This window comes from Acanthaster planci, linkage group LG19 (genome assembly GCF_054643075.1).
Source record: "Acanthaster planci isolate LZ-2023a linkage group LG19, COTS_SCS, whole genome shotgun sequence".
NCBI classification, from domain to species: Eukaryota; Metazoa; Echinodermata; class Asteroidea; order Valvatida; family Acanthasteridae; genus Acanthaster; species Acanthaster planci.
The window spans coordinates 7,129,245-7,154,299 of record NC_141795.1 but is presented as its reverse complement, the minus strand read 5'-3'; the positions used below and the strand labels follow the sequence as shown (position 1 = coordinate 7,154,299).

General features: G+C 42.6%; 3 protein-coding genes across 5 annotated transcripts; 1 reads left to right on the top strand and 2 right to left on the bottom strand.

Moving 5' to 3' along the window:
• Window positions 1-480: 480 nt before the first annotated feature.
• lrpap1 (LDL receptor related protein associated protein 1) lies at window positions 481-10,824 on the bottom strand. 3 transcript variants are annotated; one of them, XM_087149125.1, is made up of 8 exons: window positions 10,533-10,824; window positions 8,894-9,038; window positions 8,043-8,183; window positions 6,498-6,605; window positions 5,518-5,756; window positions 4,896-5,060; window positions 2,517-3,549; window positions 481-1,949 (listed from the first exon to the last, which is right to left on the bottom strand). In XM_087149125.1, the coding sequence occupies exons 1-7, from the start codon at window positions 10,695-10,697 to the stop codon at window positions 3,481-3,483; spliced, it is 1,032 nt and encodes a 343-aa protein (XP_087005251.1). In that variant the 5' UTR covers window positions 10,698-10,824; the 3' UTR covers window positions 481-1,949; window positions 2,517-3,480. The 3 variants fall into 3 exon arrangements, with proteins under 3 accessions (XP_087005251.1, XP_087005252.1, XP_087005253.1); XM_087149126.1 differs by having other exon boundaries at window positions 481-2,012; window positions 2,602-3,549; XM_087149127.1 differs by having other exon boundaries at window positions 2,602-3,549.
• A 337-nt stretch (window positions 10,825-11,161) lies between these two features.
• LOC110977598 (uncharacterized) lies at window positions 11,162-16,068 on the top strand. Its single transcript, XM_022231863.2, has 4 exons — window positions 11,162-11,317; window positions 12,208-12,697; window positions 14,095-14,133; window positions 14,458-16,068. Exons 1-4 carry the CDS (start codon window positions 11,306-11,308, stop codon window positions 14,721-14,723), a joined length of 807 nt encoding a protein of 268 aa, XP_022087555.2. The 5' UTR covers window positions 11,162-11,305; the 3' UTR covers window positions 14,724-16,068.
• Window positions 16,069-16,649: 581 nt separating this feature from the next.
• On the bottom strand, window positions 16,650-24,596 carry LOC110977595 (isovaleryl-CoA dehydrogenase, mitochondrial-like). The gene is made up of 11 exons (XM_022231858.2): window positions 24,351-24,596; window positions 22,377-22,466; window positions 21,785-21,836; window positions 20,953-21,122; window positions 20,568-20,661; window positions 20,058-20,191; window positions 19,676-19,772; window positions 19,021-19,114; window positions 18,782-18,863; window positions 18,467-18,644; window positions 16,650-18,044 (listed from the first exon to the last, which is right to left on the bottom strand). Exons 1-11 carry the CDS (start codon window positions 24,516-24,518, stop codon window positions 17,911-17,913), a joined length of 1,293 nt encoding a protein of 430 aa, XP_022087550.2. The 5' UTR covers window positions 24,519-24,596; the 3' UTR covers window positions 16,650-17,910.
• Window positions 24,597-25,055: the final 459 nt, after the last annotated feature.

Below are 25,055 nucleotides of genomic sequence, written 5' to 3'. Positions count from 1 at the left end.
TCTTGGTTCATTGTCATAACGGTCGTCTTCAGTCGTCCATTGTTCTTTTCAGGGACAACATGCTACCGTCCTTATTGGATATATTGGTGTTGTCAAGATGAAGGAACCGAAGGGCATTTTTGTTATCGCAAAATTTCAAGTCCACCTCTGAGGTTGTTATTCTTACCTATTCAAGGCAGCGTGCCAACTGTTTTCTTTTTCCGCTCCGAAGCCGAACTGTTCTTCAGGATGGTAACCTCAAGCGACGATTTGTTCTGGACTGGCTCACAGTGTTTCATTTCCGGAATTTTTAATGCATGTACATGCATTTTGAACGGCCGATTCGGGACGATCCTGACTTAGCTGTCCCATGGCCGCGGTGTAGTGTATGCAAATGAGTCCATTTTCCCGTCCTATTTTGGCGGGTCATACTTCTAAACACACGTAAAACGAACGGAGAAGAAACCAACAGAGTAACATAAGGTATGGTTGGATCACTGATTAAGATTTCTGGTTCGTTTACTGAAACATCGATTTCCTCATTACTACAAAACAGCAATTGAAAATAGAAAACTAAAATGGACTTTGTTCAAATATAAGGAGGAAAATATTTAATTAAAATTTGTCTGAGTAACAATATATTGACAGAAACAGGGCCTCAAACGCAGGACTTTAACACTACAAATGCATTACTTCGACAGAGCAGTTTGAGAAAAAAGACAATTATATACAACTTCAAAGGGATTTGCGTTTCATTCAGATGAAATATTCCCTATTTCTGAAATTTTCGGTATCAAAGTTTGATGGCACAAGAAGAAAATAATATTTCCTGAAAAAGCAGTACTGGTTATGAGATTTTTTCTACACAAGTATAATGAAAAATCGTACAAATTTTGAACACAGAGTTTTAAAAGGAAAAACTTTCGTACTGTAGTGACTGTTGTCAAAGGCGGTTTTAAGTTCGTGTCTTTCAGACAAAATAAAAAAAATGAAACTCTCCGTGGTTTCACATCAACAAATCACGCCATCAGCCTCGCGAGATCAAATTATTGTGTCCCATAACAGGCGTCACTAATTTTTCATCCAGCGGCCCTTTCCAAAGAAAACTTGTCATCGAACGTGATTTACATTCTGATCAATATTCATTTCATTTGACTAGAAACCCTACATACAAGGTTGCTAAGGAGAAAGGAAGTGGTATCGCCTAACTTGGCGCCCGTGCAAGAATCAAAAGACATGCACCATCCACTTCTTGAAGAAGTACCACCCTCGCCAGAGGCGTGCACCTCTAAGGAAAACATGTTTGCTCTGATTTTATCTGTTCAAATAAAAACGGAAGCATCCAAATCGAACGCAGTGTCATTTGTCTTCACAGCTGAACTATAACAAGCTTAAAAGGTTTTTTTTCTGTTCATACAAAGATGCATTCGGAGAAAACGAGGGGAACCCTCTCCCTGTGTTCGTGGTGGATAAACCGCTTGTGCATACCAAGCAATGCATGTAGCGATTTTTGGTAGCCGTTGTTGGTAGCCATTCAGAATTCGCATCTTGGCATGAACAGAAAAAAAGCCCTTTTAAGCTTGTTAGGGTTCAACTCTGAAGACAAATGACACTGCGTTCGATTTGGATGCTTCCATATTTATTTGAATAGAGAAAACGTGTTTTCCTTAGAGATGCTCTTTAAAAAGGAGAGAGTCTTCTTGGTGCCATCTTTGTGATGTCATCCGCTCTGAGGTATAATACTTTTCTTGGGGGATGGGTGAAATTGGAGGAGGAAAAAGCTTCATTCTTGTTCACGCACGGATCTTGTTGACACAAACTCTTAATTTTGTTTCCCCCACCGAATTATCCTTCAATGTTATTTTTCAGTGAGTCTTTCTTGTTTTCCTTCAAGTCAAAAACTAAGACATCAAATTTGAATTGGACTTAGTAAAGTCAAATAAAATCTAAAAATCTAGGGGAAATGGGACCTCCTCTTGTCCCAAAGGGACTTCCTCTTGTCCCAATGGGACCTTTTCTTGTCCTAAAGGGACCTCCTCTTGTCCCAAAGGGACGTCCTCTTGTCCCAAAGGGACCTCCTCTTGTCCCAAAGGGGCCTCCTCTTGTCCCAAAGGGTCCTCCTCTTGTCCCAAAGGGACCTCCTCTTATCCCAAAGGGACCTCCTCTTGTCCCAAAGGGACCTCCTCTTGTCCCAAAGGGACCTCCTCTTGTTCCAAAGGGTCCTCCTCTTGTTCCAAGCGGACCTCCTCTTGTCCCAAAGGGTCCTCCTCTTGTTCCAAGCGGACCTCCTCTTGTCCCAAAGGGGCCTCCTCTTGTCCCAAAGGGACCTCCTCTTATCCCAAAGGGACCTCCTCTTATCCCAAAGGGACCTCCTCTTGTCCCAAAGGGACCTCCTCTTGTCCCAAAGGGTCCTCCTCTTGTTCCAAGCGGACCTCCTCTTGTCCCAAGCGGACCTCCTCTTGTCCCAAAGGGGCCTCCTCTTGTCCCAAAGGGACCTCCTCTTGTCCAAAAGGGACCTCCTCTTGTCCCAAAGGGACTTCCTCTTGTCCCAAAGGGGCCTCCTCTTGTCCCAAAGGGGGCCTCCTCTTGTCCCAAAGGGGCCTCCTCTTGTCCCAAAGGGACATCCTCTTGTCCCAAACGGACCTCCTCTTATCCCAATTACTTCTACATATCGATTATTGTAAATACTCCAATTACTTCGCATCTTTTGTGGCAGTGAGCTGTGAATTAAGTACAAGATGAAGAATAAAACCTCTGATAATTAAGCATACCCTTACACCTGAGGCCGTGTAAAAACAGATTATCTCCTCGTAACAAATTCTCGACAGCCACTTGCTATTCCGAGCAGTATGCACATCAGTGAAGCAACATGCTGGAGGTGCCCCCCCCCCCACGCTAAAGGCTGGCTCCAATCCCACCGCCGGGGAATATGGAGAGGGAACCAGTCTCCAAAACTTTTTTTTTAAAAATTAATAATCTATTATCGGTGAAGTGGTAATACGGATGACCGTGGCTTATCTTTCAATAGCCAATTAAATTGCCAAATTTCAGTGGAAACCTCCCACTGACCATGATCCGACCAACAGAGGGCTCTTTCAAATAATTCGGGCTGTCCAAAGAAAAAAAAGCAACCAATCAGCATTTCTGTTGCAATGCTGCATTTTTACAAAATACAATTTTCCAAATTGACAGTAAATGGACAGTGGTTATAAGTACTTCATTTACGTAAGTAATCACTTTTTACCCCAAAATAACTTCACCTCAAGGCCTCAAATAAGGCAAAATTGTGGCAATGAATGAAATTGCTGAAAATAGATTGAAGGAAAAATCTAAAATATTTGCTATTATGCTGGCTAAAATTATCAATACACACAAAAGTGGAGAAAGGCAATTCAATATTTCTGTCAAATATAAAGAAATTCCTCTTGCATCCATAACTAAGTAAACGGTGGCAGATGACGATTGCTGTCTTTGCAAATGCCACGTTGCATGGAGGGCACGTTAAAGTTCGTCAGCACGATCTCTGTTTCGTTGGATGCGGCCTCGCATGTCATTCATAAATGTATGAACCTATGTGAATAAAATGAGATTATACAAGCAATCATCACCAACGATCCCAAATAGAACCCTTATGTACAAATTTTGGGGGCTTTTGTCGAAGTAGAAACACAATTTGTTACTAAGCAAAAGTATCATCGCAATTTTATCGCAGATACCAGTGCTGCAAGACAAAGGGAACTAAAAAGACGAATGCACTGTGGTTTGAGACCATGATATGAGGCTGGGTCGTTTACACGTTAAAACGTCTAAATGGTATAAGAAAGTTTTCTGAATGTTTTCCAAATTATACACAAATTCCCACCCTCATCATGGAATGACATGTGCTTTTGCTGTTGGATTTGTGCAGGACGCTTTCTGGTACACTTGTTCAAATACTGCAGCGAAATGAACACAGGAAATAATTGGCTACTCCGCAGCACTCGTGGAGTACGGCCCAGGCTATTTATCGGACCTGATTTTTTAGGCTACAGTTTCTAACGAGCCGTTTACAGAGCAGTGTTAGCGGCGGCATTTGCAGCCACAGTTGAACAAGAACCTTAGTACAGTCGACCAGAATGGATCAACTGCTTACTCAAACCCGTCCCGCGGCCGACTCGAGAACAGATTGCTCCAGACTCAGCCAAAAGTGCATTGTGACCCAGGGCAATCCATTTTCCCCCCATTAATATCATGAACGTACTAACCAAACCCAAAAGGGGAGGGGTAGGGGGCCCATAGTGGGGGGGGGAGGAATTTATAGATTAGGGTTCCTGTGGAAATTTCACGTCAATTATGGCTCCAGAAAATGATAAAATTCCTCTTGGCATTTAAATGTGTTCCCTTGACCTATTGTGACCTTGAATGGAGGTCAAAGTTCAGGGTTCATTTTCTTCTAAAATATTCCTTCTGGAGGGGTTTGCGAAGAGTTACAAGCCAACATATTTGTATCTGATTGTGAGCAACCTCTATAACGATACATGTAAACATTTTCAGCAACATTTTTACAGGTTTTGTAGAGGGGAAAAGTAGCAAAACGTCAACTTATATTCGCTTTTAGGCCCTGTATTAAGTCAAATGCCAAGATATGACCAATACTCTAGTGCCTGACGTCCGAATGAGATGATGTTTTATTGTTATAAGAAAAGTTGAGAAGATTTTGTGTACATTCGGCAGAAAGTAAAATGACGACAACACAGGTACATGAATCATCACTGTCTGTCTGTGCCCCAAACGTGAGGGAAAAATTGAAAAGGAAAAACAAATAGATGACTTCTGAGTTGGTCACATTCCAGGGGCCGCCGGTTCTGACCCTACATGTACTTCGTCGAGTCCACCTCTTGTCAAGACGGCAATCCAACATTCTGTCCTCAACTTACCGAGTTCCCCAACTCCCTGGCCTCGTCCCTGAGTGACTTGTGCTTCTTGGCGTCGGTGGTCTCCCCGAGTTTCTTGGCCACCCGGTACTCTTTCTCGGCGTGAAGAGACTGCACCTGCAAGTCCTCAAACTTGGTGAGCTTGGCCTCGAAATGTTTCAGTTCCGTCTGCGAGAAAAAGGGAATAAGTGTAAGCCGCATTAGTTTTAATGCAACTAGGACAAGTACACATTTTGCTTTTTCTCAATTTTAAAATCTCGTTCCAATAATGGGTTTTTAATAAGACAATTGAGGATAAAACTATAAAAATAATCTTGCCTGTGGTTACTTATACAAAATAGATGCTGTGCATGGCACCCATCTTTCAGGTCAATGCTTTTGTTAGGGAGGGATGTGCACAAAAGGTCTATTCATGTGTATCCCTGTGGAACAAAAGCACTGACCTCAAAGATGGCTGCTGTGCACAACCTACATGACCTGCATACAAAACCTTAGCAAAACTTGATTTAAAACCACTAAAAGCACAGTTCAAGGTAAAAAAAATCCTCAAATAAAAAGTAGAGTCAAAGGAAATCCCAACTGAATAAAGAACACACACAGTCACCATGAAAATGAAACCACTCACGCTTATAGATTCCAGCTCCTCCTCGGTGAAATTGGCAAACAGAGCCTCTCGCCAGAGGTTAACGACCCGGGGCTCCTGGAACTCCCCCTTGTGCTGGTCAGGGACCAGCTTAGATGACAGGCGCTGGAAGTCGTTGGTCAGCTCGCGGTGCTGAATCTTCAGGTCCAGCTCCAGGACTGACCGCTCGTCTGGGTCCATCGTCTTCTTGTCCCTGTCGACCCGATTGGCATCTCTGGTTCCTGCAGAAGCAGTAAGGATCGGTCAGTGGGATTGGGCTGACGAGGGAGAGGGGGGACAAATAGCCTATCCTATGGTGGTGATCATTGGGCCAGGCAGAATCACACTGTGCTATGGTCAGAGTGGCCACACCCCTTCAACATTCAGAGTGTTTCACATACTTTCATGGCTTCGGGCGACAAACCCCTTTATACTTCGGATTGTTACCCCCCCCTTTAAAGTTCAAATTGGCCACACCCATCTGTGATTTCAGAGTGGCCGCACCTCTTTAAAGGTCAAGAGGAGGTATACCATTTTAAAAAGTACAGATTGGACACACCCCTTTGTAGTGCAGAGTGGCTACACCCCTTTAAGATTTAAAGTGGCTGCACCCATGTATAATTTAAGATTGGCCACACCCCTTTCACGCTCAAGAATCGCCACACCCTCTTCAAGTGCAGATTGGAAACAACCCTTCGTGGTTCAGAATGGCCACAACCCTTTAAAGCTGAGACTGGACACACCGATATCAAAGTTCAGATTGGCCACATCACCATTTTCGGATTCAGAGCACCACACCCAGAAGGTGACACACCACACATGCATGTGAGAATAATACACACAAGGCCGGGTTCAAGACAGAAAACAGTGATTGAGCACCAGGCTGCTAGAAACAGGTCCAACAATAAAAAAAAACAAAAAAACAAAAAAACCAGGATAATGCAACTGGCAGCAGAGGGAAATATTGTTCAGTGGCTACCTACTGTCGCTGTACAGCTGACTGGAGAGCTGCTCAAACTGGTTCACTTTCTCTTGGTGGTGGCTCAACTCCTCCTTGAGTTGATCTAGCTCCAGCGTGTTGAAATTGGGGGCTGCCACAAACACGAAACAGATTCACCTGGTAAAGCCACTCAAGTTTATTCTAAGCTTCGCCCTGACATCAATGAGCATGCTTAAACTGTTTTCTCCCTTTCTCAGTGTGGGCTAAGAGAGCTGCCAAAAATTCACAGGCTTAATTGGTTGAGATTCGAACCTATGACTGCCAGTTTACTAGTGCAGGTGTATTAACAACTCGACTTGGTTATGCCAGCACTAAGTGGATCACACAAATCCAGTGCAGCCACAGGTACTGCACAGGGTCTACGATATCAAAGCAAATGACCTCAACGACAGAAACAAATTCGACATTAAAGAAAAAAAAGAACAAACAAAGACCAAGTATGAGGGCTCACAGACCTACAGGATCCAGTCAGGAAGTGTAGATTTCCCTTTAAGTCCCACTCAAACGCAAACTACAAGCCAACATTTTCATGCAAGTTTTTGCGCAAGAGTGCATGAAGCCAATTATTAACAGAATGCGCACAAAAACTGGTATTATCTGCCTGGCTATAAATTTGTTAGGGTGGTGTCACTGTCCTAAAACAGTGATGGAACAAATATCAATTTTTTGGCAATGCTCAAACCAGACTGCAAATACCGTGCGAATATAGATGTCGGTATAGGAGCAAAAACCTAGTATAAATGAAACATTCCTGACACAAAGCGAAATTAATAACACACAAGTTGAGATTGACAGTAGCCCCCTGACACTGGTACGGTTTGAAAGACTGGGGAAGGGACTATTTGCAAAATGAGCAATTTCATAAAGGGGAAAGCAAAACTGCATGTCACAATAGGTCTTCCTGATTTAATTATGAAAATTTAAAATAAACTTGAGGCCAGAAATGGTACATGTACATGTATATTCAAAGCAAAAAATCACTGCCCGTTACAATCTGGCAATCACCGTACATTCTTGGAATTGTTACGGCATGTTTCTGGGCAAAGCGCGGCATTTTTCCAGCGACATATAGATGTGCAAGAGCTGCACACAGGAGGATGGCGGAGAGCATACTGAAGGCGGGCTGAAAAGGGCCTCAGCATGTTCTCGCCAATTCCTCGGATGTAAAGAACATGTAGGTGTGTGAGCGTGAGACTTTCACACTGGTCCACCACAATTTTTTAGGGTCACAAATAAGGAACATCAATAGGCTCAGTTTTGTTCCTATTCTTGGGCATTTCAGTGACGAAAAAGGGTTCAGTGGGGGGAATGGGTTATAAAGTTGGGTGAACTTGCATTGCTGTTTAGGGCACTCCAACTTACGATGATCTGATATGGAATTCTTTGCTTTACAAGAAACCGAGGAATGCTTACATGTAGCTTTGTTCACAGAGGACGGAACATCATAGGAATAAGCTATATATTTGGCGACTAGCATGTTCCAGCTGCACTTGGCACGGATCTACGTACATTGGGTCACCCAACTTACACTGCTGCGCTTTCATCCACAGTTTGTTTAGCCGGTGGTCTTTGAACTCTTCCCCCGTCATGTCTCTCTTCTGGCCAAAATCTTTCGCCCGTCTGGGGTCCTCACCCTCGGGGGGAATGATTCCAAACTTCCGCATGATGTCTGGAATGCAAAACCAAACCCCCCAATAAAATAAAAACAAAATACGACTTACTACTGCAATTTGGTTTTTGAGTTTCTGTAAAGGCCTTTTCAGTGGATCCGGGAATGTCTCAGGAAAAAATTATAAAATACATGTACCTCCTCCATAAGTTAGACACTCGTTGTAAATCCAGTTGGCTTGGGTTCATTTTTTCTCAATCTCTGAACGATCATTTATCAATTTTTCGTTGGCAGCAGACAGGTTTTTCTTATTTACTTTCAGTTTCTCTTTCGTTATTTTTCCCTCCAAAACAACAAGCTCGCTGATGAGTATGCCCGAACAATAAGCAGGGAAAAAGTCTGTGTATAAAACTTGTACGCAGTTATTTGCATTTGGACAAACAGATGTTTTATTACTTATTCAGGCACGTCAAAAAGGCCAGATGTAGCCATCATGCGCTGCCATGGTAAACTCTGAAAGTTTCGAAATGTTCATTTTTATTCCCCCAAATGCTTTCATTTTGAACATTTTTACTTATTAACTTGGCATTATAGCACTGTTATGACCGGATTACTAAGCTGATGCGCTTGATGCTTGAAAAAGACTATTTGAAAAAGTTACGGAAGCTTTTTTTTAGGTGGGCACAATACGTAACCCTCCTATTGTGTCTGGCATACTTCAAAGAGGTAGGCAAACACTGGCTACAAAGAGTAAAAGCCCTAAGAATCACCTGACAACCTTCGCCTCAAGAGGGCCTCTGTCTCTCCTTCGGGATCGCCACCGTCTTGCTGGTGTTTCTTGAGCTGCAGCATCTTGACGTCGTGCTGCTGCAACACATGACTCAGCTCTTCTAGCTTCTTTGGCGGAAAGTTCATCTGACGAGAGAATTTACAGAGAATTTACGCTCGTGTCTGTATCTGCTGGACACCAAACATGAAAATGTGTCAGTTCCTTAACCCCTTGACGATGGGAATTTCTTCCCGAAAGCCGACTCTAAGAATTCCAGCCTCGCTTGGCCACGAAGGCCACCTGCCAAACCGCAGATTCTCAGTTTGTGGCCCAGCGTGATCTGCACACTTTGAATTACACGGTGAAAAGGCTGATTGTTCGGTGGCATGCGGCTATACTCACGCTCCCACATTCCCATTGCCTCTTTTCAAAGCGGGGACTATTGTGAAGCTGGTGATTATGATGCAGATTCGGTCTATTCATTTCTGGGCTACACATAATGGCCAACTACCATATATACAAGAGCCAGGGTCTGCCTTCTTTCACCGTGTTCGCTCGAGCGTGGGCCGAGAATAATAGCTGAAAAGCAGGCTGAGGATCTCAATTTTTACGGCGTGTCTAGCCGCCTTCCGGTGCGAAGGGGTTAACGTTATGCTACAATCTGGGCAATGTATGCCACCAATTTAACAGCAAGGTTTGCTACAATCTGAGTCCCACCTCCATCACAGCCTGCAGTCTAGTTGTTGATGTTACGCCCCAACTATAGCATCAGTCCCAACTATAGTTGGGCCCGTCCCAACTAGAGTGCTACAGTTGGGCCGGCCCAACTACAGCAGAGAGGTCCTGTGTGCATGATGCGCCCAGCATGTGCCAAAGTCTTATTGTTTACAAATGTCATGTCATCGGTCATAGGGCTAGATAAACAGATAAAGTGCCACATTTTAGATGAAATGTGTCAAGTGTGAGACACACTGACTTGGATAATGTTGAGACATTTGTCACAGACATTGGTCGACAATAGTTGGGCCAGCTCAACTGCAGCACTACAGTTGGGACTATTCCAACTATAGTTGGGACTTACATGTACGCTATAGTTGGGGCGTAACATTGACATGGTCAAAGGCTTTTTCGGCACTGTCACTCCATCTCATTTGCAAATGTTTAACTTTTAAGGCAATATGTGAGTAGACACTTTTTCCTTACATGCCTTAAGAACACTTTTTAAGAGTAACTAGTTCATGTGGTCCGGGTTTTTCTTCCTCTAATCTATCATTAACCTGAAATTCTAAAATTTCAAAACAAAACTGTTGTCTTTTGGCAAAGGGCTTAGGTCTACAAGTTTTAAGCAGTCAGTCACTGGATTGCTAACAAGTAGGCCTAGGCCCCAATATGCTTAACTGAAAGAAATCTTGTGCTAGGCCTATGTAAATTCATGGGCCTACATGCAGCAACATCCAGGTGTACGTGTAACTTATTAAACATGTAAAAAATGGTTCAAGTACTAGTAGGTTGGTATTCAACATGTTCAAATAAAACAACATCTGAGTTACTTTACTCAGCTTCGAGCCTTCCCAGGCGTGCAGTACAAAAAACATGAAACATGGGACATGGACACGATGGAGAAGTTTTTACTCACTCACCCGGTGAGCTTTCTCCCAAACTTGCTGGACGACCCTGGTCCGAAACCTGTCGCTGACGTTGTCCTGGGTATTGGCGCTTTCTGCATATTTGCCCTTTGCCTGAGCGACACCGCAGATACTGGCCAAGGCGCAAATCACCACAAAAGTTAAACCGACGGATGTCATTGTGGCTAAATGACAAACACGATAAGTTTCACTTCCCCAACTCCAAGGGTTTTGTACGCGTAAACTCTAGCACATGGCAGTAGAACGAGGACTCCCGTATCGGCGCGGCTAGGCTAAGCACAATTAGCAAAGCGCGAGTGACCTTTGACACTGACAAAGATACGTACGCTGCTGTGATTGGATCAGCGGAAGATCGCTTCTGAAAAGAATTGGAACTGCAAGAATGCTATTTTTAATTGGTGGTCGATTCCATATTTGGTACCTAAGATATAATTTTGGGCTCAATGTACCCGGGAAAAGCCCATTGGCCCACAGCTAAGCATTTTGCTCTCGACCTTAACTGTGCAGAGTGCGCCCTCTATCGACTCAGAAATGATCGTGATAAAGTTGTGCGTGAGATCTCGAGAGGGCGCGTTAAAAAAGAATCAGAACTATGAGTGACGGTACTGACGTCTGGTTCAAGACTAAGCGATTTAAACACGTCATACTTGGTGACTAAATTCTATAATTGGAATTCGGGGAATTCTGAAGACTAGAGCCAACCGAAATTACATGTATCGTGAAATAGCTACGAAAGTAGATCGATGTAAACGAACACTACAAGAAATATGGCGCTAAAAGTAAGTAGCCAAGTTCAGTTAGCATACACATAAGCTCAACTCGCAGGTTGAACCATCAAAGCTTCCGATCTCTTAATTTTTTGCGCGGAAGGTCGATCTTGCGGTACGAGTTATGATCGCTAATTCCAGCAACCAGTCGCCGTTCTTTAACTTTATAAATCACAGTTGTGGAAGATTGTTCCTAAAAAAGAGACGTAAAGCTGGAGATTTTGCAGAGAAAAGAATCGTTCAGGTCGGCCGATCTCTCCCAGTCTAACAATAAACACATCTAAATTTCTTGTTAATCAGCATGATATTGATGGCCTAAATACGCCATTCAAGATAATTCCATGCACTTCACCAGTTTGAATTGGTAGAAACACATAATTTACAACTAACTTACAAGCGAGGGGAAAATGACTGAGTATGTGTGACATTCACAGATGGACAGATGTCTTCTTTCTTCAACTTTATTTCAAATTCCAGTGTATAAATGTGAAGTGACTCTTACAAGTGGTACGATGTTCCTTAGTTTGAATGTTTTGCCAAGTTTTATACACAAACAGATATGAACAGAAGTACAGATGCTGAGATCAGCCAGTGGATATGATATAAATGAAACAGTGACTGTTTCGAAACCATTCAAACTGAAGTTTTTAGAACCTTCCCTCACATTGCAGAGTGGTGACATTTATGGCAAATTGAGGAAATGAAGTTGTATGTCATGTACACATACTTTTCCCTTAGAACTTTCTAGGAGTAATCTACGTTATCACATGATAAGCATAGCAGTTTCTGGGCCTGCTGCATAGCTGTATTGATTTCACAGATTTTATATTCCCAATCTAAGTTTTAATATTCAGAGCTTCTCTTTTTTTCTCTTGTTTTATTTGGTTAATCCTGCATTCCAGAGCTTACAGTACCGCCAAACTCTCAGTGACATTGGGAGAAGACTGACCGACACGGACATGAGATCCATTCGCTTCATCTGCAAAGGCGTCGATGGGATGACCAAGCGAGATCTGGAGGTGGAGGAACCACTTGAGTTCTTTGAAAAACTTGAAGAGCGGGGTGTTCTCTCTGATGATGACACAGGGTTCCTAAGGGTACTTCTGGACATGGTGCATCGGAAGGACTGCATAGCCCTGCTGGAACGGTACCAGTGTGGGTTGAGGAACTTTGAGGGTCCCAGTATTGGTCAACGGATGCCTGTACAGGTTGATGACCATGACGGACACTCCAGCTTATCAGGCCCTTGCCAATACCGTAACACAGGGTCTTGGGAACAGGATGGCACCCCCCATAATGGACACCATATGCATGCTGGCACCCATGAGCCTATAGACTATCCCGATGGTGCATTTGTCCAGCAAGGAGCATCCCGTGCGCGTGAACACAGAGGTGCGGGTCGACGTCGATTTTGAAACATTCATCTTTTTTCCCCAGGTTTTCCCCACTTTCATAAATAAGGAGTGCATTTTTTGTCATTAGGAAGGATTCTGTATCAAACCCTAACAAGTTTTGAGCGGCACAAACAGGCTTACCGTACTTCTTGAACCTGTTCCCCTTGAGCACTGAACCCCCTGTTCTTAGCAAGAAATTTCCTTAAAATGAACAGGCACCCCTTTTCAATCTTGTATTTTCAACATTCCAAAATTGTGATTTTGAATTTGAAATTCTGATACGGAATTCTTTCTCAAAGAAATCTTTTCTGATCAGGAAATTTGAGATTCAAAAAGATTTGGGATCTGGATCTGGAGAGATTTTGAGTTCAGAGTTGCCGAGTTAATGAAAATCAGAGGCGAGGTCCGTGTACAAGTTAGTATCCGGGCAGCATCGTCCGAACTCTATGACGAGTTGGAAGGAAAGCGAGACATAGCATGCAAACCTTGCCTAGAAGCCCATATGCCTAAATGCATGATAAATACTCAGACTGTTCATTGTTATGCTAATTCAGTAACAATAAAAGCACAAAAGGTGTCCTCGGGTCTATTCACAAGCGATATAAAAAGTGCTAACTCTGGCCAGACCAGCAGCAAATGAGCCTGTTTGTGTCTTAAGTTCCTTCTTGTAACCCAAAGCCCTCACAGAAATGGGTTTGACTGTAGCACTTCCTGGTCAAATTATTTGCTTGTAGGGTACCAAAGTGTGGCATCCTTTGAAGCAAAAGAATAAAGTACACGCGCGTGTGGGTTCACACACTGGTTCATGCACTAATGACTTTTACTTGCGTGCGTGACGTACTACGTCGGTACTCAACTGCAGTGTTGTAGTCGAGACCACTTAAGACCTCCAGTCCGAACTCAAGTCACAAGCTATTCAAATGAACTGCAACAAAGGCGTTTCATTTGTCATTGTTCACCCTGTTACTTGTGATTGGTCTTGTGTCTGGTCTTGTGCCTGGTCTTGTGTCAGGTCTTGTGCCTGGTCTGGTGGCGTGTCTGGTCTTGTGTCTGGTCTTGTGTCTGGTCTTGTGCCTGGTCTTGTGCCTGGTCTTGTGCCTGGTCTTGTGTCAGGTCTTGTGCCTGGTCTTGTGTCTGGTCTTGTGTCTGGTGGCGTGTCTGGTCGTGTCTGGTCTTGTGTCTGGTCTTATGTCTGGTCTTGTGCCTGGTTTTGTGTCTGGTCTTGTGATGGTCTCAACTACATCACTGCTCAATAGGGCATTACAGTTTTAACATAAGTTCTTGAGGTGAACCATAGAGTTTACCTTTTTCTGGTAACAATTAGGGAGGGGCATTTTGTCACTGAGAGTTGATCGATTCTTTTCACAAAGGAAATGAATTCATTCTTTTCACCAGGTATGATCCAGCAAGTAAGAGAGAACACCTTGGGTGAAGGTCAGTTGATTGCTGATTCAGATATTAAACTTTGTAAATTCAAACAAATTGAAACATAGCAGGAGAAAAAACACAAAGAAAGAAACAAAAAAGATATGAAAGGGGGGCGAAATCACCAATTTGCTTCAAATTACCTTCCACTGTCACTCATCAGTTTTCTTACAGTTGAGTGCTTCCCAAATTCCCCCCCCCAAAAAAAAGACCTTATCCCCCAAGTCCTGGTGATGCCCAAGGTTATTGCCACTCTAAGTTTATCAACAGCTCTTTCCTGGGATGAAGGTTATTCCATCCACTGAGAACCCTTTCCAATCTGTTTGTCTGCAGATTTGTCCGAGGTCTTCGACATCGTCGCGGAGGAAATCGGAAGGGACTGGCGGCAGCTGGCCCGTAAACTCCACCTGACCGAGTCGGAGATCGTACGCATCTCGGAGGACCACATGAGGAACCTGCGGGAGCAGGCCATGCAGTGCCTGCTGCTATGGAAGAAGAAGATGCGTTGCCAGGCAACCAAGGCGGCACTGGTGGAGGCCCTAAAGAGGTGTAGGATGCTGTATATTGCCGACATGCTCGAAGGCTGCCAGTTCAGATGAGAGCCTGGTCTTCAGCCATGATTTTCCTGGTTAACATTCTGCCTCATAGCTACATGCGCGTGGCAGCCACACGTCAGTAATCTGTAATTTATTTGTAACTTACATTGCATGTACATGTATGTATGTACGTATGTATGTATCAAACCACATTCGTATACGTAAATTCCTATTTAATTTTAAAGCTTCTAGACAAGGAAAACTACTTGTCGTTATTATGGTTGGCAAGTACCAGTAAGTTTTAACCAGCAACTGGCAGCATAGTGTCAGCACAGTTGGGCTTTTTCATTGTTTCTTTGCCATGACGTCATTATGACCTCTCCTGGTGCATATATCTTAAAGTGCGGTGATATTGGATTTATTCAAGAAGAAATGATTTTTCAGTACCCGACCCAAGTAGCGAAATGTTAGAAGAGTTGTGTTTTGAGAACTGTACATAGATTGCTGACACGATAACGCAAGAGGGCGCACTCTAGTAGATTCCATTCTGAACCTTGCTCTCTCAGTGATCCATTAAGGCGTTGTATTTTATTTACTCTCGTTGACTCTGGATAAAAGTTCCCTCCTCAGTTCACCAGACAAGCTAGTTTTGTTGTACCAATTGGAGAGTTCGATGAAGAACCACCAGTTGGTTCGTGATATGCCTAGCGCATGTGCATTGAAGTGGAAGTGCGAACGACTCCAATCAACCGTTGTCAGGTTGCTAGGCCGAATGGCAATGGGCTAGTCGCAAATAGTTGACTAGACTAGTCCAACCATGGTCGACTACATGTAGCTTGCGTTCCATTAAAGTTAGTCGAAGTATAGTTACATGTAACTATGGTCTTTGATAGAACTTGTCCAGAGCTGTCGTAATGTACGTTTTACGTATATAGGTTGGGTATCTTCTGCCAATAAAAACATGTACCTGTATTTCACTAGTTTCCTGAAGCATTAAATTCTAGCACAACACAATAAACAGTGGAACATGTTTCAGATCGTTAGCGGTCTCAGAATTTCACCATGTCCATGTATGTACATTGCACACCTATTGTACGATTACCCACTCATGAAATTAAGGAAGCCCTAGGGCTTTATGAACACAAGTGGGACATGTCCGATTCTCTCTCTGGCTAAGGAAATAGCGCCCTCTCTTGATCCAGCTCAAGGCTCATTAACTTACAGTTCAGAGAATGACGTTTGTACTAAAGAACCTTTTGTTTCATTTTAGTATGGCTTAGAAAACAGAAACATGCTTTGTCTAACTGTTCAACTGTATTTATATTGAGAAAGTTCTACTTGGTTTCTACATAGCTTTGAATTAAACAGCTTGGTGTGAAACTGCCGAGTGAGAAATGAAACCGAAAAACGAGGCTGCAGTCCTAACTAGCCCCACTACTGTGGCACGGACTCTCGCTACCACTCCATGCCATTAACGAACAGCGCACAAAATTTGTCGACCATTTCCAAACGCGCGTTGGGTCGACAAATTTCGTGCAGTGTGATTGGCCAACACGTTGCAAACTCTTGGAGGTGCACTATTGTGAAACGCCCGTGTTGGAGTCGAGATTGGTCGATTGCGTTTCAACAATGCGCATGCGTAATTCAGTTACACTGGAAGGATCCTAGTTGGTCAATTTTTTAAAATCTCACTATTACGTCGGATCCGATTCTCACAGCATGCATGGCCACTGAAATCTTGCAGTTGTATGATTATTTTCACATGAATGGTTCACTCTGTCATGATAAATGAAATCGGCTATTGATAACCCGCGGCGGTGCGACCACACCTCTGAGCCTGGTCCCAAATGGTCGACTAGATAGTCTAAACCATCCATCGTTCGCGTTAACTGCAGTCATCGTTCGAACTTGCCCAAAACTGTCATAATTAATTCACAACATACCAGCTTATGGATATAACCACATTACAGGTAGTCAGATGTGTTCAACTTTTGAGCTTTCAAGTTATCCAATATATTCCTGTCTTTATTATATCAAATACATGTAATTTGACATACATTTTTCCAACTTTACAAATGAATAACTTTTTGACAGAGTGAGGTTATTACCACTGTTTCTTCTTCGATCATTCCTTCTGTCCCCTCCGTGTTCCCCATGAACGATAAGTGGAAACGTAGTACACTGTACAAGAACCATCTCGGTTTTTCTTCAGGATTCTTAAGATTTTAATTTCAATCTGACAAGTAAAAAATCTCTGAATTACCAATGTCTTCCACATCGACTTCCTCACTCTTCATACCCACAAAGCAACTGGCGAATCTTTCACCTCCCAAGAAATAAATTCCACGTGCTTGGAACAATGTGTAATTGACAATTCAGGCTCGATCATGATTACAAATAGATGTACATGTACATCTATCGGCTCTTTTTTCAGTTGTCCGAACTTACCGAAGACTCCTACTAGAGTTTTAAATAAAAAACATAAAAGGCCATTTTGGCACTTCTTTTAAGGTTACTAGTTCGTCGCAATCGGACATGTCACACGAAAAGGAAAATATACCGGCATCCCTTCCTGAAGGAAACAAAATAACTGTCGTGCAGAAAAACTTAAAACATCTTTAATAGCCGTGGCCGTCGCGGGGTAGGATTTTTTTCAGGGGGCAAAGCACTTAGCACCAGCAAATTTCAAAGACATTTTCGTTGGAATTGCCAATTTTCATCCTCTTTTTAGTTGGCAGTGCCTGGTGACGTCCGCGCTTGTCTGCTCGCTGAGTGATTCTGGTAGACTCCAGCAGAGCAGCCATGGGCCACGGCTGGGCATTCAATCATAGAAAATCAACGCTCTGCGAGACTGTCTCCGGGTATTAATAAATATGATGAAATGGCAAAAAAAGTCGCCCGAGTGTTGAAAGAATGACTGCCAAGGTTCAGTGTTTGTAAAGTCCAATTGTGAAAACGACTGTGATTCTGGTGTCTTGTCACCTACAAAGTTGTCATTTTCGTAAAGCAATACTGCACTTTGGACAAAGTTGTGGTGTTAAAATACCATTGGCAAGTGATTAATATACTAGCCATGCAAACAACTGGTTACGAGGAGAAACAAGTGTCTTTCTGAATACAAAAAATAAAGCACATCTAGAACAACCAACATGATCCCTGCAGATATCCCATAAGCTCCGCCCCCTTGTTCATACATGATACTTTCAAGCAATCAGCATTGAGACACCCATGAAGCATGAATATTCAAAGCTCATTTATACTCGGCATTTAGAGCTCGGCCAATAATTAGCCTCCTTATCTCGCTTGTTCCCGCCCCTATTTCATACAGCTTGGCATCTCTTAACAGTCTTCCAGTGGGGTAGTCATTGATGTAACCATTCCCGCCTGATCAAGGCAAAAAGAAAGAGAGTAATCAGCAAACTCGGGATACATTACCGTTATTATTCCTGTCAAAATCTGGAAAAGGTTTAAACTCACAACTGTTTTTTGTTCTTCACCCAGAAAGCCATAGACATAGCACACGGCTTATCCTAAACAGCACTTCGGTAAAATTTTTATCAAATTCAATCGAAAGGCAGGCACTGAATACTGACGTCATTTTGGCATTCTCACAAGTCACATGACAAGCAAACTATTGTCAAATTCTTGAAGGCTAATATTTCTGGAACTAAAAGTGTGATCAAGTTGTATCTTTGTGACTACTCCAGCCCGTATGTGTTGTAAAAGTGGAAACTTATGCCAAATCCTGATCGCTTCATTTACATTTAATTTCTTTTAATAACTGTTTTTTTCTTCTGTGTTCTTACCTAAGCACTGAATAGCATCCAAAGCCATCTGGGTGGCATTCTCCGCTGTGTACAGAATCACCGCTGCGCAATCTTTGGCACTGACGAAACCCTTATCCGCTGCCCGCGCCACGTTGTACATGTATGACCGAGAGACGTTCAACCGTGTGTACATGTCCGCCATCTTGCCTTGCATGAGCTGACAAAAGCCCCAAGCAAATCAGAAAATGGGTCACGCTACTAATCAATGTATTGTTTTGGTGGATTCTACTGAGTTTCAGACAGTGAGTTGAGTTATCTCTTCAGGTCTTCTCTACAGGTCTTGAGTTTTTTTACCTGGAATTCACCGATTGGTTTTCCAAAGGCTGTTCTGGTCATCAAGTAGGGGACAGTGACGTCCATGCAAGCTTGCATCAGACTGAGGAAGAAATAAACACATGAAGTTTATGCATTACAAAAACAACTGACACATATGACGTCCGTCTCTGTTAAATTAAGACTCCACTTCAGCCGCCACAAAAGCCCAAACATGGTCTGGATCTTGGGAAAGGAAGACTAAGATAAGTTAGACTTACCCCACTGGTCCTCCGGCTAAAACTAATCTCTCCAGATCCAGCCCGCTCATCAGCACGTACACACCCTTGTTCAGGGGGCCCATTACGTTCTCAACTGGAAGCAGGTATGAACCAGAGGCATAAAATTTAGAGAGACGAGCACTGATGTCTCTGTAGGGTCGTGTTACGTCATGAGCACAGCCTGTTAGCTAGTGGTGAGTTTGTTTTGCATTGTGAGGACCTCGGAACAAAACAGGTCCACACAATGCGAGTTACGTGATCCTTACATGCACAAAGCCACGTCCACACAATATTACCCCCCCCCCAAAAAAAAAATCCCAGCTTTATTGACACAATATTGGGGTCCACTTAAAGCGACAGTCTTGGAAACCATCCATGAAAATTCAGCCCAAAATTGTATTCAAAGTGTACAAAAAATGAGCAATATCTACCAGAGAACTAGACATAAACAAAGGAATGTCCACCGTGGGTACGTAATGTTAACTTGCGCGAGTCTTCGTCTCTCCATTGTGGCCCAGTGGTGATGTGGTTTTTTTTCTACAGGAGCCTTTTTATAGGGAAACACTGCAAATTTTACAACTATACCAACTGAAGGGCAGGGTGGGTGGACTGAAAAGTTGGATTGCTATGGATAAGAACGTGTGTCGCATCCTACCCGGCACTTTGCAGTTGTCAAACACGAGCTCCGATGTGTTGGAACCCCGCATGCCCAACTTGTCCAGTTTTGGCGACGTGCTGAAGCCCTCAAAGTTCTGGGGGGTCAGAGGTCAATGGGAACAAGTACAAACACCATCATAAAGCTCTCAAGACTTCCTCAAACCTTCATTAAAAACTGCATCAATGCAAGTATTTGATTGTTTATTCGACGAAAGTTGAATTGTCAGTTGTCCGAAAGTCCCACAAAAGCAAAATATAAGAGCATGAATGCAGTGCTGTTCCCTATGGATGCTGCTGATCTCTATCATCTGTGCATACAATCAACTGGCCAGATCAGGAGAAGTTTATCGTCTCATCGATAAATGAGTCAAAAAGCTTACCTTTTCTATGATGAATGTTGTAATTCCGTGCTTGGCTTCGGCTGACAGATCCGTCTTAGCATAGACGATCAAAACGTCAGCATCGGGACCGTTGGTGATCCAGAACTTTGTCCCATTCAGTAAGTAATGATCCCCTTGATTGGTTAAATTAAATGCAAAAACGGACAAAAACTGAGGGAAATTATACTAAACCAAACTACCTGGGCATTTTGAGTAGTACGCACTATGAATCCTCCGAAGCTATCGCTGTTCATGAGTCCAAGGAAACTTTTTGGGGAATTTACATTTCAAGGGGCATCACGCCCCTAAAAGCAAGATCTATCGATCCATGATCACTTGTGGATAGTATCATTTTGGGTTGATAATTTTATCGTTTGGAACAGACAAGACATAGCAACCAATATTTTCAGGCAAATCAGAAATTGTATGTATCAGTCGCAAGTGACAATGTCTCATGAGAAGCATGCAAGGCCTGCCTTTGCTGAGTTGAAACTCGACCACTCAGACTACCTTTACATTCTGCCCTGAGTTTCATCGAGACGACATCCGAGCCGCTGTTCGCCTCGCTCATGGCTAAAGCTCCTATGTGTTCACCAGTGATCAGCTACAAAGATGACAAACGAAGCAATGTTGCATTAATGACAAACTCTCTCAAACAAGGCTTAGGGCAGTGCCAATTATTAGGATATTATGAAATGTAGAACGATTATCCAACCTTAAAATATTTATTTTGAAGCGGATATGTTAAACAATGGAATAAATATAGAAAAAAATTTAATTATAAGGCTGCAAAATTGCACTCTAAAAACAAATTCTGATGTGTTACAAGTAAACAAAATGCCCTCTTTCTTTTTTTTTTACATAATGCCCAGATCCGATTGAAAAGAAACTGCACCTTGGGGAGGTATTTTTGCTTCTGGGCATCACTGCCATTGCGCACAATCTGGTTGACGCAGAGATTGGAGTGAGCACCGTAGCTCAGGCCTATGGCACCAGAACCTCTTGTCACCTCCTCCATGACGATGCAGTGGTCTAAATAGGTACCTCCGGTTCCGCCGTACTCCTCTTGAGGCAGTACAGAGGGACAGTGAAAATAACATCCAACCATTTATTCCAGATTTTTGCAGGCCGTTTTGGCAGGGATTCTGCTCCTGCTTGGTGAATGTTATCCGTGCATGGCACACTTTTGGAGTTTAGCAGCTACCCGAAATCTACGCCTCACTCAGCCCTTTCTGTTCTTCTTGTTTATTATGTTTGTCAGTTTGTGCGAGTTTTATTTGATTTGAAAGAAATTTGGCCTCTAATCTGGTAATTTTGCCAAACTGGTCTATCAGTTGTAGAATCATGTCAAAAACGAAGGTTGATTGACTTTAAAAAAATGCACTGGACCATAGGGCCAGTACCTCATAAAATTCACTAAGCTGGAAAGGATATCAAAACCAACACAACTGTTTGGTTTAAAATGTACAAAAGTTACTCTGTTACTTTACTCAAAAGCAAATTATGCTCACAAATGTAGTCCCTTTTTTGCCAAAACGTTTGGAATCATTTGAACTGTAAATGACTTTATTAAAAATAATCACCAGACCATAAAACTAGTTCTTGTATCAGTGCTGTCAGACTGATGTTCAAATACATGGCACCAGTTGACTAGTCGAGTGGGCATTGTGAACCTTGAAGACCGTTTCAACAGCATTTCATGTATAAGATCTGTAACACTGACGTACCAGGGACAGTCAAACCCAGAAGACCCATGTCGCCCAACCTCCTCCAAAATTCCTGCCCAGAGGAAGAGGAAAAAAAATGAACTGTTGAGGTATGAGTCCGCTGTCCTAAGGAACATTTACAATGTACAGCAATCCTTCAAGCACAACTGTTGTAAAACCAGAATCTTAAATTCAGCTCTGAAGACTGAAAATAGAAGGAAAAAACCTGATTTTCTCGAGATATTAAGAGGTAAAGCACAGTTCTGCACCTCCATAACAAATTAGGAACCCCCGAAAAGGAGCAAATCATTATCCTTCCAATTTTCTTGAGCACTCTGAACAAACAAGGCACCTGCACTCTTCAAAACCTTTGGCTCAGACGGTTTTGCGAAGGGTTGATGAGAATGTAAGGTTATACCGTTCTGTGAAGAATGTGCAACTATTCAGAACATGCTTGTTGACACTTCCCTCCCCTACACCTGAGGCTGTGCAAAGGGGGAATGTGGTGCAGCTCTTTTGCTTTCTGATCACCCGCAGTGGGGCTATCGATGGGGAAAAATGTCATCCAGTGGTCTTTGCTGGGAAATACAAAGGCGGCCATGTTTCTATTTACCCGCTGTCCTTCAAATGTGTTTTTGGCATCGATCTCGGCAGCTTTGGGTGCAAGCTCATCCTGGACAAACCGAAAAACGGATTCTCTGAGCTGGAAAGGAGGGGGGGGGGAAAATTGGTGTATGAATGTTAAAATTGCCGACCAATGTCGTCTGCACTCGATGTCGTACATGTAAGTGGCTGTGGCAAGCGACAATACCTTATTCATGATCAGGTTAGCATGTTTAGATACATGTAGCATGTTTGCAACAACCTACAACCAAAATGCAAACCTTAGTCTCATTTAGCCTGGTTACCTAGTGACCTACATGTATGCTATGGAATGCTGATTTCTTGATATTCTGCTAATGCCTTAAAATGACGCCACAGCAACGGCGCCCTTGGTTGTCTGGAAAACCATGGACAATTTACAGGCCTATGTAGGACAGGCCCAGTAGTGCCTACATGTAGTAGGGGTCATGCTACATGTATTTAGCGTCAACAAGTTATTCAAGTATATTTATGAAAATTTTTTTACTTACCATGATAATTAGGCTCCTACATATCAAATTCAATGTATCATATCAATCAGAAATGATCTCTGAGGGTTGAAATTTGACTGACAAAGTTGGGCCTGTTTGTGCAGTCCCGCCGGCTGCCATCTTGTTTTGGAATGGACGGCAGAGGAAAGAGAGATCGCGGCCCCCAGACATGGCAAAAAATTTCCACTTTCCTGCGAGAATCTGGAAGCAAATTCGGTGTTTCTTTTACGCAGCAGCAAGTGTTAGAGTCTCGATGATAAAAACCACTTTAAATTTGTAGAAGGCATTTTCAAGTTGTTGACGCTTGTTGACACTAAATGGCATGACCGCCTAGTAGACATATGTATTAAAAAGTGGATTTCCAATATTCACTACCCCAACAACAATGCCGAGTATAGACTATGGGTCATGGGATCAACATGCCTATAGTTTTTGGATTCAGTGATCAACATCTGGCAAGGGAGGGAAAAGGGTAGGAAATGAAAGCCCACAGCACCAGGAACAACATACTCTTTTTCAAAAGTGTTAATGTTGCGCACTATTGAGAACCGCTTGCCCAAATCCGCGACATAAATCAAGTATACATTATTTTATTTTAAAAAATAACTTTAGAACCCAAATAACACAGAGTGAATGCAATTTAATAGACAATACTTCATGTACACTTACATGTATATGTATTTATTAATTAACCCCGACAATCCCAAATCCTCCAATTTCAATACAATTTTACTTGACATTACATGTACATCAGGTCAACAAGGGTTTTACAAAGATCGTTAAAAGTAACGTGCATGTTTATGTGATAAGAACAGCTTCATGCTGTTTTTAATTAAAATCATGAGAACCAGTTAAAAAATGCTTGGAGCATTTACAATTGCAGATGAGTAGCAAAAAACAACATGATATCATGATTGACATCTTAAACCTCACCAATGAGATTGTGAGCAATGTAAGCAACATTACTATTAGGAAGTCAGTTACAGATGTAACAACAAAAGTAACAGTTGCTAAATGTTAGTCATTTTGATAGGTTTTATAATTTAGTAAGATGCAAAAAAAAGAGTTGAAGAAAAATTGATCGCATGAGCCCTTTAACAATTCAAGTTAGGCCTAAGTTCCTTTGGGCAATTTTGGACCGTCAGACCATGGCATGGAAGTCGGAAAATGATCTCCTTTTAATCGTGTATGTCCAGATGTTGGACACCTCGTCAACATAGGCTTGTTTGTTTCTTGTAATGGCATGGCTGACACAAGCTTTGCTTTTAAGATTTTGCCACCTCTAGCCGCGTCTTTATCTCAAACACTGTTAGTAGTACTTAAGTAGGCCTACCTAGCCCAGGTGGACTCCCTGACCGTACTACGTAATGAAATAAGGACAACGTCCAACCTGGGCTACGGACTCTCACTCCGTGACCGTGCCACACTCATGACACTAGTGGGGCTAAGCCTACCTGCCTCTGGTCGTCATTTAGTCCGGTTATATTATCATCAATATCGACATACGTTCCTTGGCTTCTTGAGGGTATTTGTTTCTGCAGAGGCTTGGTACATCTCGAAAATGGCAGTAATTGTCGCGCAAAACATGACAAAGTCCTTAGGTTCTTAAACATTGACGCCATGGTTAGTATAGTACTAGCATTGACGTATGCACCTGCATAACATGTACAAGTACTGTACGTCTGTACATGTACCTTTTCGTCTCGTTACGAAAATCAGACTCCCGACTAGTAACTGTATCATAACTATTGGTGGCGCTGTGTTATTGTCTGAAAAACTCAGTTCTGAAAAAAATACCAGAGTAAGTCTTGACTTCTCCAAAGCATCTCAGACACATTTTGGATATCCATTTTGTTCCTGGGAAGTATCTGTAAGGAATACGCCGGATTTTTACTTAATAACGAGGCTAAATCAAAGTGCAATTTCGATTATGACAAAAACACCCGCAGGAAGTCATAATAAAACTGATATTGGCAAATTATGAATTGCGTAGCACGTCGACCAACTCTAAAATAAATATAGGCAAAGTGCATTTTACAGATTTAATTCTGTACAAGCTAAAATGATCTTCTGTTGTCACTAAGCCTGAGTTGGGATTAATCTTGACTATTTATTGTAACGCTTACAAATCAGACATTTTGAAACCATGACGAGAAAAC

What these genes read in the sequence shown, in the direction of transcription:
- lrpap1 (XM_087149125.1), bottom strand. Translation starts at nt 10,697, where the DNA reads ATGACATCCGTCGGTTTAACTTTTGTGGTGATTTGCGCCTTGGCCAGT. An exon ending in CTTGAGGCGAAGGTTGTCAG is followed by an intron (nt 8,184 to 8,893) that starts GTGATTCTTAGG and finishes TTTGCATTCCAG; the next exon opens with ACATCATGCGGAAGTTTGGA. An exon ending in AGGAGCTGGAATCTATAAGC is followed by an intron (nt 5,061 to 5,517) that starts GTGAGTGGTTTC and finishes TTTTTCTCGCAG; the next exon opens with ACGGAACTGAAACATTTCGA.
- LOC110977598 (XM_022231863.2), top strand. An exon ending in CCGTGCGCGTGAACACAGAG is followed by an intron (nt 12,698 to 14,094) that starts GTGCGGGTCGAC and finishes TCTTTTCACCAG; the next exon opens with GTATGATCCAGCAAGTAAGA. An exon ending in AGAGAACACCTTGGGTGAAG is followed by an intron (nt 14,134 to 14,457) that starts GTCAGTTGATTG and finishes GTTTGTCTGCAG; the next exon opens with ATTTGTCCGAGGTCTTCGAC.
- LOC110977595 (XM_022231858.2), bottom strand. Translation starts at nt 24,518, where the DNA reads ATGGCGTCAATGTTTAAGAACCTAAGGACTTTGTCATGTTTTGCGCGA. An exon ending in TCTGGGTTTGACTGTCCCTG is followed by an intron (nt 21,123 to 21,784) that starts GTACGTCAGTGT and finishes TACTGCCTCAAG; the next exon opens with AGGAGTACGGCGGAACCGGA. An exon ending in TGACAACTGCAAAGTGCCGG is followed by an intron (nt 19,115 to 19,675) that starts GTAGGATGCGAC and finishes ACCTGCTTCCAG; the next exon opens with TTGAGAACGTAATGGGCCCC.